This window comes from Ceratina calcarata, unplaced genomic scaffold (genome assembly GCF_001652005.2).
Source record: "Ceratina calcarata isolate Rehan_Ccalc_2016 unplaced genomic scaffold, ASM165200v1 scaffold555.2, whole genome shotgun sequence".
Lineage (NCBI taxonomy): Eukaryota > Metazoa > Arthropoda > Insecta > Hymenoptera > Apidae > Ceratina > Ceratina calcarata.
In genome coordinates, this window is record NW_017176739.1 from 60347 (window position 1) to 76420 (window position 16074).

Below are 16074 nucleotides of genomic sequence, written 5' to 3' on the forward strand. Positions count from 1 at the left end.
ATCGTTGTGCTCGTTTGGCTGGCTGCTCGTCGTTAAACGCCGATGATTGAATGAAGGGTCAGGGCGGGGGAATAAACAACGAGAGCCACGACACAACTTCATGGAGCAAACCAATTTTTACCACGTTTAGCGCGCTCGCATGCAAAAAACGGAGATTCAATGAATTTACCATGAAATTGCGTTGTTCAATGGACGGCGTATGAGTTTTGATTAAACGTCAGGAAAGGACCAATAACACGAATTCAAGCATTAGAGAAGGATTCAGAAAATATTTGATAAATCTAACTGTTAATGTACAGAAAATTTATTTGTCAGTATTACAAAGTCTTCGTAGAAAGCTGGCGATCGTATAAAGTCGTCTGACGATTTGAAATATCAGATTTTGAGAGGTAAAAGATTGAGAAGGGAAAAAAGGAAGAATAAAAAACAGGAGTGGTCGGAGGTGTTGCCGTCTTGAGAACGAGATGTAATAAAGCAAGTCGTGAGCAAAACACGCCCCGGAGCCAACGGGACCAGCTACCCTTACAGTTACAATCTTCTTCGACTTCAAGGGGTCGACAGATCAAGCTGCTTACGCAATACCGGTTGTATCCTTGTAATAAGAACGAGGATGACCGTCGACTACATCCCCTTACGTCCTACACAGATGCCTTATCGTTTTTCATCCTTACGAGTGCGAAACAAGTTGCAGAGGCGGAGAATACAAAATACATGAAGTACAATTTTTCTTACCTACGTAACGGGTGAAGCATTTATTTCTGTCGTCGTTCTTTTAAACAATAAAGTTCGTCAGGTATCCATAGTTGTAGCGCGATATAACAGGTTCGACAAATATGAAACAATAAAGCAAAACAAGAAATAAAACTGGAAATAAACAGGGAAATGAAACGTTCATCGGGTGGACGTTGTAAAAAAAAACACTGATATTAATGCTCGCGAAACGAATTCCCGGCGAGAGTGATAATAATCTCGCGGATAAATATAAACTTCGAGCGAAGAACGCAGAAACGCACGAAATCAATTTGTTGACGAAAAAAAGGAGGCAAACAAATGAATTTCAGATCCGATTTTCAGATTGAGGGAAAAACGTGCAAAACGAGGGGTTCGCGTGAAATTAGATAAAAAAGTTCGTTTCGACCGATCGGAAAATTCGGAAATAGCCGAAGCTGCAGATTGGGGGAGAAAAGGGGTCGCTGAAACATTCCATTTGGAGGCTTGTTTATGTGCCGGCCGACGCAAAGGATCCCGGGCTAACGTGCTTTCATCAAGGTAGACACCAATTTTATTGAATTTTCTCAAAGTGCCTCGCGTCGCAAGGTCAATTTTGAAATATCAGAAGAAAGCGACGCGACGCGCTTTCCTTTTACCGGGCATCAAACGCGTGCTCCTCGCCTAAGTATATAATGCAGCGAAACGCACCTGGAACGAGGGTGTGCCGTTCGACCAGTTATAGGTCCCTGGACGATGGACAAACTAGTCGTTCGTAATGGCTCGGTAATTATGTTTGTTCAGTGAAATTATGTTCTTACCGGCACGATGGGCTGACGTGTTTTACCGGAAAAGTCGAACGAAGAGTCAGAGAAGAGGCATACTCTTAATAAACGCTATAGTAAATATATGAATATTCTCTAAACGACATTATTTCTAAACTTCTAAAAAACAATTACATTTATTATTTCATGGTTGTTCCAAGTGATTTAAATGATAGTTCGATGGATTACTTAAGTAATGGTTTGAGTGGTCATTTGAATAATACTTTGATCGATTATATGAATTTAACGAAAACGATTCTGAAGTATGATACTGTATTATTGTGGAACGAACAGTGCTGAAATGCCGCGATCTTTATTCTTATCACGTACACCGGTTCGATCAGTGAAACTTTGTCGACTTTTAGTGATCACGTGCCAGAGACCCCCGAAGTTTCTCTCCAGAGATAAGGGATGTCTGAATAGAAATCGCGGTGATCGATAAAGAAGTCGTCCGAGTTCAGTTTATGAGGCGTGAGGGCATCATCGCCACGTTTATGTATTATCGGGTCGTTTGAGAATTTTTGGGAACATTGATATTAAATTTAATTTGAAGCATCAAATAAAAGTTAAAATATATATGATTTTCATAAACATTTTCGTACTAGAAAAATTAGCAAATCTTTAATACAAGAACAATTGGCGGATTTTCAATTGGCGAAAGCTTAAGGTAAAAGGAAACAAACGGAAACGTACTGAAAGCTGTAAGACTCGACTCGTCTGGCAACCGAAAAGCCTTTCTTAAAGAATGAAGAGAGGAAGGAGAAGCGTGGTCAATAGACTATGTATCGTTCCGGTTGCAATTGGGTTATTAATTAAGAGCATAAGCTGCTGCGAGAGTGGTTCATAGCGGAGGCTCTCTTTCATCAGGTTTTAATGCTGGTTCGAGGAGAGAAACGGGAGGGAATATTTGAGGGAAAGAGAATTGGCTGCAATCATGCCGATGTTGTTAAGAATAGACTTTTAATTTCGCGAATCCTTAATTATTCCCAGGCCAGTTTTAAAAGCAGGCCCGAATCCCCTGGTTCAGCCGATAGATACCAATCTGCGATGTAACTTTGTGCCTGTAATTGAAAAAGCCTCGGATATACCCTCGTTCCTCAGCGAACGAGCAAGGCAACTAGTCGTTCACTGTGAAGAAAATTCCGTTGACTGCGTTTCCTTTCTTCACCTTCTCTCGATTCGTATTTCATTCAGTTGTCAATTACTTTAATTCAAACGCCTAAGGATCGCTACTTAGCCAATCAGTAATTGTTTCGTAAATAATCATGACTGTAAATCGTTCCAAAAAGGTTCCCAATAAATTATTTAAAAATATAGCGTTAATAGAAAAGGAATTATTTAATTTTCGAAAATATGTACGTATTCTATTTTAATCCATCGTACTCGTATATTTTATATAAGTTTTTACTTTTACAAAATCTTGTTGGGAGGTTTGCTTTGCGTAGCGTGTAATAGAACTGGGAGCGAAGTTTCATCAAGGACGGAAACCCTTTGCGGGCGAACATGATAAATTTCGAGCCGGGGTATCCGTAATACGTGTCCCGATGTTACGTCGTTGATCCGGGGCGCATATGTGCGCGTGAAAACGATATTTCACAGGCAGTTTGATGAGCTTCCCACATTAAGCCGGGGGTAAGTAATTATCGACTGAGCAATGACCAGAATGGCCGGGACCGGGGCCGGGGGCCGACGCCACTCCCTCCTGGGGTGTCCCAGTGCGTGTCACCGCATTAACCACCCCTATACGGACATCGTTCTCATCAAAGTTCAAACGCTGGATATCTCCGATATGTCATTGTAACCTCTGCACGGCTTAATTAACGAGACACCGGGGAGCCAGAGCTAAAATCGAACGTTCCCTCTTTTTTTTTTGTCGTTTCCTCCATCCAGGAATCGACCTCGATAACTTTGCAAATTGATTATCGGGTTCACTTCATACTTCGTGAATATTTACTTAATCCTCTTATCATATTATTCTATCTTCTAATTTCGTCGAGTTCTTGAAATTTTTGAAACAGTTCTCCGGTCCAGAGCGACTCTGAAACCATATTTACTTTTTATCCCGAGCCTCCAAAAAAAAACTGCAAGAAAAATGAAAACCAGACGACGACGCGTTGCTCGGTTGCTTAATAACAATTATTAACCGCAGTAATCCTTATTGTTAGATCGGATGCGGCGTCGACGGCATAAAGAAAGCCGAAGCGCGACACGGCGAGGGGTAGCGGGAGGTGGGGGTGTTAGTTAGGCGTTACAAGGATTTACGAGAGGTCCTATTTCACGCACCTAACCAGCCACCACCGGGGGTCAGCGGCTGGCACGGTACAGTGAAGATACAGAGAAGGGGGTGTTAAGGGCACACGTACGCCACGGGCAATGGTTTTCAGCTACCAGTAGTCATTTGTAACTCGAAGCCCAGCCAGGTTGGCTTTATTGCTACCATAAAGATCTCGGCTTCCTCGGTCGACCGCGGCCCCTTGCTCGGTTTCCTCGCACGCCGTTCCTGGGGCAACCGGAGCACGCGATGCGTCGCGATTTACGCAAATTAGCACCGTGAATGCCGCCGACCTTCTTTTTCGGACAAGATTAAAGCGAAAAATGAGACTATGAACGATTTCATTGATTGTACAGGGAATCAGTAGGAATCTAACGAATTTAATAAGATCACTAAATTTTCGCTATAAATATGCACGCACACCTTGTACAGATCGGAAAAAGAGGAACTACAATATTTGTACGCCCGCGTGAGGCATATTATCACTCGGTGGCCAGTAATGAAACTCCCGTTTGGCTTTTCATCAACAGCCCGGGGGATTTGGGTTCATTTCATACGGGTACGGCAACAGCAACGGAGGTGTACGGCATCGCGATGCGATGGATGCAAATGCAGTAGTCATCAATTTACGGTATTACGACGAAGTACTTACGCATAGAGCTCATAGTTCACTTTGCCTGATCCGCTTACGGAGATGTATTATCGACATTATTGACGGGAGATATTGCGTTTAGAACTTTGAAACTACTGATCCTAAGCGTCGACTCGATCCCGGTCCCCCTAATTGCGGATCCTGTTAATTAGTGTGTACATACTGTACATGAAAAGTCCGGGCGCAGTTAAATGCCGAAAGCCCGACCTTTCGCATACGGTATATATATCCCTACTTAAATCTACTAGCACAACTTAATTTCAAGAATCAAATGTCTTAACTCGAGACTTCGCAATTACAAACGAGTCAATTTATAAGCAGATATAAGCAGATATGTATAAATTATACGATTAAAATTGCGAAAAATGCTTCAGATAAAAGTTGTTTTCCTTCTAACTTCGATATTTAACGAGTTACATATGATTATATGGCATTTTATTGATGTTGACAAAATCCGACCATCCCAGCGTCGAAACTGCGAACTTTTGGAAAAAAATTCCGTTTTCCCTCAATAACTTCTAAACCGTTGGTCCTACGAGAAAATTGCATAGGACCTTTCTTGTAGAGGACGACGAGATCTACAATTTCTGTATAAAAACTTTTCACTAGCATCAATAGTTTACGAGTTATTGACGAAAAACGAAAAAACAGTTTTTCGCAAATTCCTCGTAAACTATTGGCTCTAGCGAGAAATTTTTACATGGAAATTGTAGATCTCGTCGTTCTCTACAAAAAAGGTCTGATGCAATTTTTCCGTATGTCTAACGGTTTGGGAGTTGTTGGCCAAAAACGAAAATTTGGAAGAAATTGAAGGGGTACCCCTTGGAAAAATCTCAGAAAAATCGAAAAACTTTTTTTGTTGTTTATTATTAGCAATGTTCTTCCGACGTCTGATTTCTCTTTAAAAAATGCGTTTTTAAACTTTTGGGATTGACTGTATAGCCAATACATCCACAGAGGCTTCGATGATAAGTTAACTATTTACATGATTATCGTTATTGATAAGTTATCTGATTGCATGTTTATATTGTCATTATCGGAATTAATTCTAAATGAAAATTCCGTATTCAGAAAACGGTGCGCGCGGTCTCAAGACGACGTCCAGTCGCAGCGGTGTAATTTAAGATATACATATAGATTTACCGGGCACAACGCAACTTATTAACAAAGTTAAATTGAGCAAAGTTTCCCGATTCTGATTACCCATGGTCCGTGTGACACGGGGTCGGTTTTAGTTCACAAGCTCCTTTCTCGCGGAGCGACATAATCCACCCTGTCCCATTTTTCACTATGCTCACAAGTCCTTGTCATTGGAATAAATATTTCACTAATCACAGGGTCAAGTATTTGCGTCGATTCGACATCGCTTGACCGATATTATGCGCCTCTAATTGTCAGTTGAATGCAACCAAATAAAAACTGATCGGTCTGTTCGCCGAGTCTCGTGCGTTCAATCGGATCAGATCGAGTCGATGGAATCCAGACGAATTAAGTGATAAATAATTGAGAGAAAAGTCGTGTATCCGAATATAATCATCGCATACATACACATACGTTTCCCGCTGGTGAGGAGGAGCGAACGGATCTGTGAGGTTAATGAATTTTAATGAGCCTCCACGCGATTGTTTCAATGCCATTTGTCACAATTAATTTACCAGCGATACATATTCTTTGTTCATGATTCACATTCCTTACTCGTTCTCTCAATAATTTTCCTAATACTTTTCAAGATTTTTTAAATAAGTATTGCATTACAAATAGATTGCATATTTTTATTAATATATAAAAATATAAAAGTACGTATAAGAATGTACAAAATATTACAAGTATTTAAATAACGCCGGAATCTCATTTTTGTAAGTAGTCTGACATAGTTCGTCGTTCTTGAGAGACTTTGTAATGAAAACGTATGCGAGTTCCGTGAACTTTGTGTCCGCTATTTGACGAAGAAATTAAGACAATTTGCTCACATCGCCCATGCTCGACCTTCCCAAGTTCCCAATCTCTGTTCTCTCGTTGGGCAACCTGTTGCCTTCGTGTCAAAAAGATATCTCTCTCGTGAATGACGCCAAAGCTAAATTGCTTTAACATATATCTCCTATTTTATCGTTGGCTTATCAATTTTAAGTAGTCGTTTTAATTTTTATCCAAACGACATTAATTAAAGTTCTTTAATCGCTTATAGATAGAGTATAAATGACTTAGCACTTCTTATGCATTATGGATCTTACTGTCTGACTTCGCATCATTCATTATTCGTTATACAGACGTGCAAATACGTCTGAATAAAATGATTAGGAATCGTAGCATGGAATTGAAGTGGATCGTAGCCTGGGCGCGATAATTTTCAGCATAAAGGAGAATTATGGGGAGAGTCGCAGGTGACGGGCGACGTAGACGGCGTTTTTGACAGTGCGATCATTTTTCAACCGTACAAAGGAGGTTGGCAAAGTGGTCGGCAAAAGAGAAACGACGAATATGTTGAACCACCCGCGCGCCCCGGTGCGAAATGGTAGCGCATTTTTTTGCAACGCGATGCTGAATCCTCTATAAATATGTAATACCAATCTCGCAGCTCGGCTGCTCCCGCTTGCTTGCCTCCGGCCATTTGTCAGATTTAGTTAAATTAAGCCTTGAACTTCCTTGGTCACGAGACCAGTCTGGGCATCGTATGCCATAGAATATAAGTAATTCGAACGTGATTCCAATATTTCAGACAGTGATGCAAACGTTACGCAATGTTACGATGTATCGGTGGAGATAATCGAACGGTGAACGAATAGCAATTGTTGATCTAATGGCGCCAAAGTGTCCAAGACAAATGCTCGATAGAGATTGAGGGCAATTGGCAAATTGCCCTTGGTAGTGAGCTTTTAACGACTCCTCTTCTTCCTATATAGTATATACTTCTGTATATACTTCTTCGACCTTGGTATATAATGTAGAACGCGACAAAATGTCGTATATATTAAGTGAAACAGAATTTGAAAGTGCTACTACACTCGAGATAAAAGATATCTCTTTTCGATATCGATTTACCTTGATACTGATACCAGCATAGTTTAATCAGGCAAGAGTTTCGCCTAAAGTGTGATGATACTCATCCACGTTTTAGATCAGATAATGTGAGAGAACATAGTCGATGGAAACGTTGTCAGATTTTCAGATAACTCGGCTTAGGGAGGATCTTATGTGCAGTACTTTCAAGTGATTCCCTGTGAAAATAAAATAGCTACTTAGACACGACATCGATGCCCGTTGACGATCATAAAGTTCTGCTTATGGAGTAGTCGTCCGATGTGATAAAACACAGCTCCCGGGGCAGCCATAATAAATTTATGAACCAAATAAATGCGCGTAACGGGTTTCAGAATTGAAGTGCTCTGATTAAAATTGTTAAGAACGTCTTAAGATATTAAACTGATATTCATGTTTTACGTAAATACTTATCTGTTCGATAACTTATATCATGATCATGGCATCATGGAAATATTTCAGAAGTTCAGTATTTTATTGAAGATGCTTATCTAAAGAGCTGACTTAGTGCCATTGTGCAATCTCATTGTGCAATTTTTCGCATGATTGTGAAAGCTCCCACAATTTCGAAAACGTGCTGCGTATTTGGATTTTCACCCACGGGGAAATCGGCCGGGCTCGGTGTTTAGAAGATCCTCGCTTTAATTACCACCCTGCGGTGTTTACACGAGCTGTAATATTTGATGCAACGAGATAGAATCTACGTTGACGTGGATGAAACCTCGCCGTCGCGCCGTACATATCACCAGAGAAATATCTATATTGTACATGGTCACACACGTACGGAAACTCGAACGCAGTAATCAATACTGGATGACGTTGATAAAAAGAAAGTGAATCAAAATTAAACTAAACATCGACGAGCTTTTATGTAATTGAAATAGCGGAGTAGATGATATGTACTGTGAGAATAATTTGCAGAATTCTGATTGAAACCATGGCCTCGTACCTTGAGACGCGTGCACAGTATTTACTTTACACTCTATTTATACGAAGAAACCGGTTTGCACGCGATTAATCAATGAGACGCTCTTCTGCTTTACTACCGTGAACCGTGCGTTTGATTCGCCGACACGAAACGAGCAGCGCATACGTTCATGTTGACGTGAATGTTTACCTTGCTTGAAATGCGTGCATTGCATATAATGCACTTGTTAACAATATAAATTACTTGCGGTTCGACCGACGAAGGGGAAGAAGGAACTGGTAAACAAAATGCAGAAAAATTGCTCAATTTCCTTGGCCGGTTGACTGTTTGCCTCCGGGCGACTGTGGAACGCGACGCGGCTTTAATAATTTATTATGTCATTCATGGTTGACTGGCGCCTGCACGCGCGCTGGAAAATCCATTTCACACACACCGACAATAACGCCGCGAGAGAGTCGCCTAATTACTCTAATTATTTTCTGCAGAAAAAAGTATATCAAGCAAATTATTTTACATAGGCGCGGAGAATTTCTTATTGTAGAATCGTAATTCTGTCGGAATATCTAATAAAACTTTTAACATAGAAAATATTCAAGAACATGAAATTTCAAGTTTCGTTCACTCAATTCTAATCTCTACTTCTGGCATCTGATTATTTTTCCAGAGATCACGTTTATAAATATTGATTCACAAAAATCTTAATTCTATATTCTAGAATTTGATAAATCTTACTATGAATTACGCTTGAGGAACATTGATACTTGCAACGTAGCTTTTTGATACACATATACCATTTCGTTGTAAACGGGCATTCACACAGTCGCAAACACGAGGCGAGACACGTGCGAGCACGCGCATATCGTTGGGGAGCGACGTTTCAACTGGAAAACTGACAGGGGGTCGTGATCGATCGGCTCATCAAACATCTTGCCATATTGTTGACTGAATCCCTTCCCCGTCTCCGGGAAAGACCGAGCGAGAAAATGTGTCGGCTAGACTGCAGTGTCTATTTTTATTACGCGGCTTAACCTGACGGCGATTCCGCAAACCGGAGACTGATGATGTTTTATACACGGCTGTGTGGAGATAAGAGGAACGACCAAAAAATCGTCTATAAAATTAATATGGACTTTTCATCCCTCCTACAAAAAAAAGCTATTTTTTAATTTATCAGATCTTTATAAAAACAGTATTATAACTGGCAACGTGTCATGCCGATTATTTAACATTATTTAATCATGATCCTCTCCATGATCAAAGCTTTATTCGATACCTAGACTCGACGTAATGAAAAGTCGAAGCATTCAAGTTCGTGAATCCTTAGTAACTTTACGAATAAGGAAAATGGCAAATCAGATTGGAAAACCGAGGTAGTTTGAAACAGTAACCCGAGGCGAGTGTAGCTCGGACTCGGGTGGCACGTGTCGAGGCAAATGAAAGAAAAATAATAGTTAAATCGACGATTTCGGATACTATCAGGGCTCGTGAAAATCCGGAGGCAAAGATCGGTCAGGAGTTTATCTAAAGTGAGGCCTGCGACTTGGCGGAGGGGATCGGAGTCACGCGTCGTGAAATAAGTATGCATGAAGTTAACTCGGGGCCGTCTGAAATATTAAACAGCCTCAGACTCTCGGCCAACCGGGAACGGGGAAACTGTTTACCTGTAGGAAGCGACCGCGAGGGGATAGGCGGCCGCGTTAAAATCCCGACCGGGCCGCGCCGCGTTTGATAAATAATGCGGCTCGCATTTTGCGCGGGAAAACTTTTGGATTGTAAGTTTTCGTAGTAAGAAGGAGCCGGTTGCGCCGGCAATTCAATTCAGACACCCTCGAAACGAATTTTCATTCGAAAGTTTGCCGGACTTTTAATGAAAGGAAATGCGACGACGTGAAATATCTTATCGCGTTTCACTGATCCCTTTCGACGATTGATAACTAATTAAATCTGAAGAGATCCAGGAAAATGGAACGTTATCGGCAATATCGATTATCATTTACACAATCTATTGATATTTGTTTCCACTTTATCCACTATTCTTTGTTCGTCGAATTGGGAGGCTGGTCCAACCTCGCGCGAAATTGTAGAAAATTCCTAAATGGAGTCCACTTCTGTGTATCCGAGGGGGAAGCACAACACGGGGCTGATGCGGCGGGTATCCGTTAAAATATTAAAAATACGTAGCCGACAGTTTCGCGCGGGGGCAAAGATTGCGAAGTTTCGCGGCGGAGGATTCCTTACAAAGCCTGACTTATTTAGCCCGGAGCCGGGTGTCTGCCTGTAACCAGGATCCCCTCCGGCCCCGCCAACCTACTTTCCACCCCCGTGATCCACGATTTGCACGAGGCCGAGGATGGTGGCGGTGGTTGTGGCGATGGTGGTGGAACGAAAGACTGCAGGAGCGCGGTGAAAGGACGAAATGCTCTTTTGTGGCCGCCCTCCACACCGGGAACTTTATTAATTGCGCGTTTTGTTATGCAGATGCCTGCAGACCGAGCCACCACCAGTTCTCCACCTCCTCTCTCTCTCTCCACCTCCGGCTCCTTTTCTTCTGTCTTCGACAGGGGCGAGCTTTCTCTCTACGGCCCGTGTGTCCAGGACCTTTAAAAGATTACTTTATCTCGCTCTCTCTCGCTCTTTCCCCTGGAATTCGTCGCCTTCAATCCTGGCGAAAGTTCTTCCCACCCCATTTAGGCGCGCGCGGAACTTTCGCGTCCTGCTTGCGAAACGGCCTCGCGCGACTGCCGGCCCGGTGAAAGGTGAAATTAGTCTTTCGTCCTGGAATAACATATTTTCTGGATTGTTTATTTCTCTCTATACATTGCCACTACTTACGATTAGAAAATGAATATCATTGTGGAAAAATGAAATGTTCTACAAATCTTAAGAGATTGAACAGATTTATGCATTCTTGTTTCGCGAGCGCAAAACAGGGGGTGATTCAAGGCTTAGCTCGTACATTATGTCAACGTTTAAGAAGCGAGCAGTGAGAAAAGAAATCCAGCCTTTGTGCCGAGAAACTTCGCTCTCGGGAATTCCGGTCTCCCGTAACGGGAGGCAACATCCAGCTGCTTTTAATTTCCAGTTGAATAAAAAAAAAAGAAGCAAGAGGGAATGAAGAATAGGTCCTCGCGTCTCCTAGCGACTATTCGCGAAAATTGAACGTCACTCTTTCGCAAACGAGACATTTAGGTTCTCTTACGGACTTTTAAATAAGCGGAGAATTGCCGGACGTTCCGGTGATTATACACGCCGTCCATCGAGACAATTTCTATTTTACAACCATGAAAAAGTTTCGTACACTCAATATACATATAATTATTATTAATAATTATTTATTCACTGGTAAAATTAAATGTTGAGAAAGGCGAAGTGTCGAAAGTTATGTTCATGCGATCATTATTGTTACGAATATGATAATTAAAAATGCGAATGGTTTAGAGAAGAAAGAATAAGAAAACCGATAAGGGAGAGCATTTAAAATACAAAAGAAATGATTGAGAGCAAAAGGACGGAATGCTTTTAAGTTCTTATTAGGGTGTATTTCCCTGAGGGATATTTCATTTTAGCTCGCCATTCTCAGACCAAAAACAAATTTCTACAAATAGAACGACAATAGCTTGTTTCTGTTCCCTTTGTTCCTGCCAATATTTCTGATTCTGTATCTCTGCCATGTTTACATACTCTAATTACAATAATTGAAAATGCACGATCTAATCTCGCTCGCTCCATTGTTTTTAAAAATCATGCTAAACAACCTACGAAGAATTTGCTATATTGACGATCAATTAACTTATTCTACCATCGTCCGAAGCTCGACGAAGCGAATAAATTACGCGACTTCAGAATTCGTTATTTGCCGACACAATGCGCAGACACGTACAGATTATTCAGTATAGGCACTGGTTCGCATGAAATGAGAGTTTACTACGGTTAACGGATTGCGCAATCAGAGGCGTGCTTATCGAAAGATGCGCAGTATCTTTTTAACATGTTAACATATACTACAACATATTATGCAAGATAAATGTATGAACTACGACACATTATATTCAAAATTTATGTAAATACAATAAAATATTGTATACATAAAAGAAAATTGTATTGTGAAACATATTAATTGTAAAAACGACTAAAAAATTGAAATGTGATATCGATAATGAGGAGAAACGTGTCATTGTTAACGTTTTCTTCTTTTTGTCGGTCCTGAAGCCAAACGGCAAGGTGTTCCTCCCCGCATACGCTTTCCAGCATCGCTTGAGCCACTACCCCCCGACCTGTTGTATATTAAATGGTGTTCATGGTTCGCCAGTCAAATTGAATTTCAGGCTATTGGCAGATTCTCAATAAGCTCTAACAATAGAGTCTGTTACACGAGCCTTTCTACTTTCCGCCGCAGAGCCCTTTCCTCCTTCTCACTTTCGGCGAAGCCCTCAATCGGCCCCACTTTTTCTTCTTCCTTGGTTTCCTTCAATTTCCGCGGAACAGAAAGTCGCGAGCTTTCGGAAATTGGAAATAAATCGCGATAGGAAACTCAGAATCTTAATGGCCAACGATACAAGATTATGGAAATATTTAATAATCAAAAATGTCATGTAATTTTGTGACTTCTTTGAAGACATTTAATAACAAATATGTAAATATATGTACACCCTGTCGTACATTTGTTTTATCGTTTCAAAAAACGATTGACGAGATTCGAAAGGAGCATAACAAAAAATAGACATCCAACTTTACAAAACAGTAGATGATTTTTTTTCTGGATAAAAGATACCTCGTAATCCAGCATTTGGTACAGCAAAAAGGCAGGAAAGACAACTCAGACGAGGAGTAATTAAACGATTACCGGTAGGAAGAGGAGGATTTTTCGTCATAGCGGAGATTTAATTGGTCGAGATGTAGCGAGAGGAGGATAGGCGGATTGCATTGTCTGCAGGATGTTAAGAGGGTTAGCTCCCGAAGTATGGTAGGGCGGGTGAGTATCTCTACTCTGTACTCTCTACCCTGTACTCGGTGGGCGTGCAAGGGGGTTGCCGCCGTCAGTGTAATGAAGAGCGACAGTTGCGCCCGGAGCCATCGCTAATTTGCCGCTAAGTGGCCGGCTTTGTTTCCGTACGTTGATCCCATCGCTCGCAATATCCTGGATCTCTGAGGCGTCGTTCAAGAGAGGCATCCAAATAACCCGCGGCCTCGTCTCCTCGCCGCAATTCACTGCCGGCTAATTTCGCCGACCGGGCCAAGCGAACGAAGAAAAAAGGGAAAAAGAAAGGAATCGGAAACCGGTTCCGATCATCGTGACTCAACTCCGATTGTTCGGTAAACAGACGAGAAAGGAGAGAATCGGGAAGAATTCCGATACAGTGTCGCGTAGTCAAGTACAGAAAAAGAAGATACAATTATATAATACCGAACCGATGATTCTCATACTTGCGTAATAAGTCGCAATAATAATTGTCGTCATAAAGCGTTAAGACGAGAGGCGAAGCAAGGTCTTCCACTTGATCGCATATTTCAGATTATGTAAAATAATACAAGAGTAAAGATACCTCATCATCTCTGAGAAGAATAAAGAAACTAGTAAGTAATAATTAATGTAGTTACATTTCTGATTCAGCTGTTCTAAAAATAAGATAAGGGGACACAAACAGCTGATAGCAACTTCACGCGGCGTTTACTACTATATATATAACGACAGTTATCAGACAGACGTTCAGTTCTCGATCAACTACACACGGAGATCGTTATTACAAGACAAATTGCGAACATCCTGCCGTCGAGATGTATCTATCCGTCAGCCTCGCGCTGGTGGCAATAGCCATCGCCATTTATTATTATATCAGCAAGAAACTGGATTTCTTTGAGAAGCATGGTATTCCGCAAATTCCAGCAGCGCCTATCATTGGCAATATGGGCCCTGTGGTGGCTCAAAAATGCACGATGCACGAGCTGCTGCAGAAGCACTACGACAACGAACCGGATGCGAAGTACGTCGGCTTTTACGAATTCACCACTCCAGTAATCATGTTGCGCGACATGGATCTCATCAAAGCGGTGGCCATCAAGAATTTCGAGCATTTTCAAGATCATCGGCAGTCCGTGACCAAAGAAACGGATCCCATTTTCGCTAACGTGTTATTCAATAGAAAGGGCGACGACTGGAAACACCAGAGGACCCTGCTGACCGCCTCGTTCACTTCTAGCAAGTTGAAGGACATGTTCCATTTGATGTCTTCATACGCGGCAAAATTCACAGATACGCTGGCCCAACTGCCGGAAAAGGATCGCGAAATGGAGATGAAGAATCTCTTGACCATGTACACGAATGACGTGATCGCCAGCTGCGTGTATGGGTACACTATAGACACCGTGAAGGAACCGAAGAACATATTTTACGTCTACGGTAAAATCGGAACGAGTTTTGCTACCCTTAAGAAGTCACTGATTCTTTTGTTGCAAAGAAATTTTCCTAAGATCGCGGCATTCTTCAACATAAAATTGTTAGAGCCGTACGTCGCCAAATTCTTCACTAATGTAGTGATCGACGAGGTGAAAAACAGAGAGGAACACGGCTATTCCCGGCCCGACTTCCTCCAGCAGATGATGGAGATACAGCAAAAGAAGGACAACAATTTTAGTATAGAAAATATGGTAGCGCACACTTTCACCTTCTTTTTCGGCGGTCTAGACTCCGTATCCACGCAGGCATCCTTGGTGACGCAGATGCTGGTCGAGCATCCTGAAGTTCAGGTGAAAGTGCAACAAGAAATCGACGTGGCATTGGAGAAGACCAATGGCGAGTTTACTTATGAAGTAGTACGCGACATGAAGTATTTGGAAGCAGTGATCACCGAGACGATGAGGTTCTACCCGGTCCTACCGAACCTGGACAGAGTTTGCATGAAAAAGTTTGAGCTTCCACCAGCTTTACCTGGTGGCAAACCTTTCACGGTTGAACCAGGAATGGATGTCTGGATTCCGGTGATGCCAATTCATATGAATCCGGATTATTATGAAAACCCGGAGAATTTCGAGCCGGAAAGATTTATGGATGATGGAAAGAAGCTCGTGAATTCGTGTATGTTTCTGTCGTTCGGAGCCGGACCTAGAATGTGCATCGGTTCGCGTTTCGCGATGATAAAGATGAAAGTACTGCTCTGTTATCTCCTCGCTAAATTCGACATAACGGCTGGGTCGAAGACGCAAGGCTCATTTCGATTGAAAAAGGGATTCTTCAACTTAGTACCAGAAAACGGGTACTGGATGAGACTTGAACCGAGGAAAAATCCCCATCCTTCTTTCAAAACGAAAGGAATAGTTAACGGAACGTCGAATGGAGTATGCGCAAAATAATCTCTCTCCTTTTTTACGTTATGTAATGTGCAATAATTTTTTAATCTCGGTGCAATTATACAGTATAATTCACTAATTTTTATGAATGTGATAATGTTGTTTTCTATGTAGATGCGTATGAATGAAATGCTAGTGAGAACTGTTTTAAATAAAACACGCCTTTCTAACATAAAAGAATTCTACGTCATTCATTGCAACGTTTTCATTTATTACGCATCAGCAAAGCATTTTAACGAACATGATTGAATCGTTGATTACATAACTCATGATATTTTATCATCTCCCAATCTCGATAAAAACCAGATAA

At 41.6% G+C, this 16074-nt stretch overlaps 1 protein-coding gene across 1 annotated transcript; it reads left to right on the forward strand.

Annotated features, from left to right (window-relative positions):
• Nucleotides 1-14112: 14112 nt before the first annotated feature.
• LOC108629182 (cytochrome P450 9e2-like) lies at nucleotides 14113-15954 on the forward strand. The gene has a single exon (XM_018031664.2). The coding sequence runs from the start codon at nucleotides 14196-14198 to the stop codon at nucleotides 15765-15767; it is 1572 nt and encodes a 523-aa protein (XP_017887153.1). The 5' UTR covers nucleotides 14113-14195; the 3' UTR covers nucleotides 15768-15954.
• Nucleotides 15955-16074: the final 120 nt, after the last annotated feature.

Excerpts from the sequence above, each read along its gene's own strand:
- LOC108629182 (XM_018031664.2), top strand. The coding sequence starts at position 14,196 with ATGTATCTATCCGTCAGCCTCGCGCTGGTGGCAATAGCCATCGCCATT.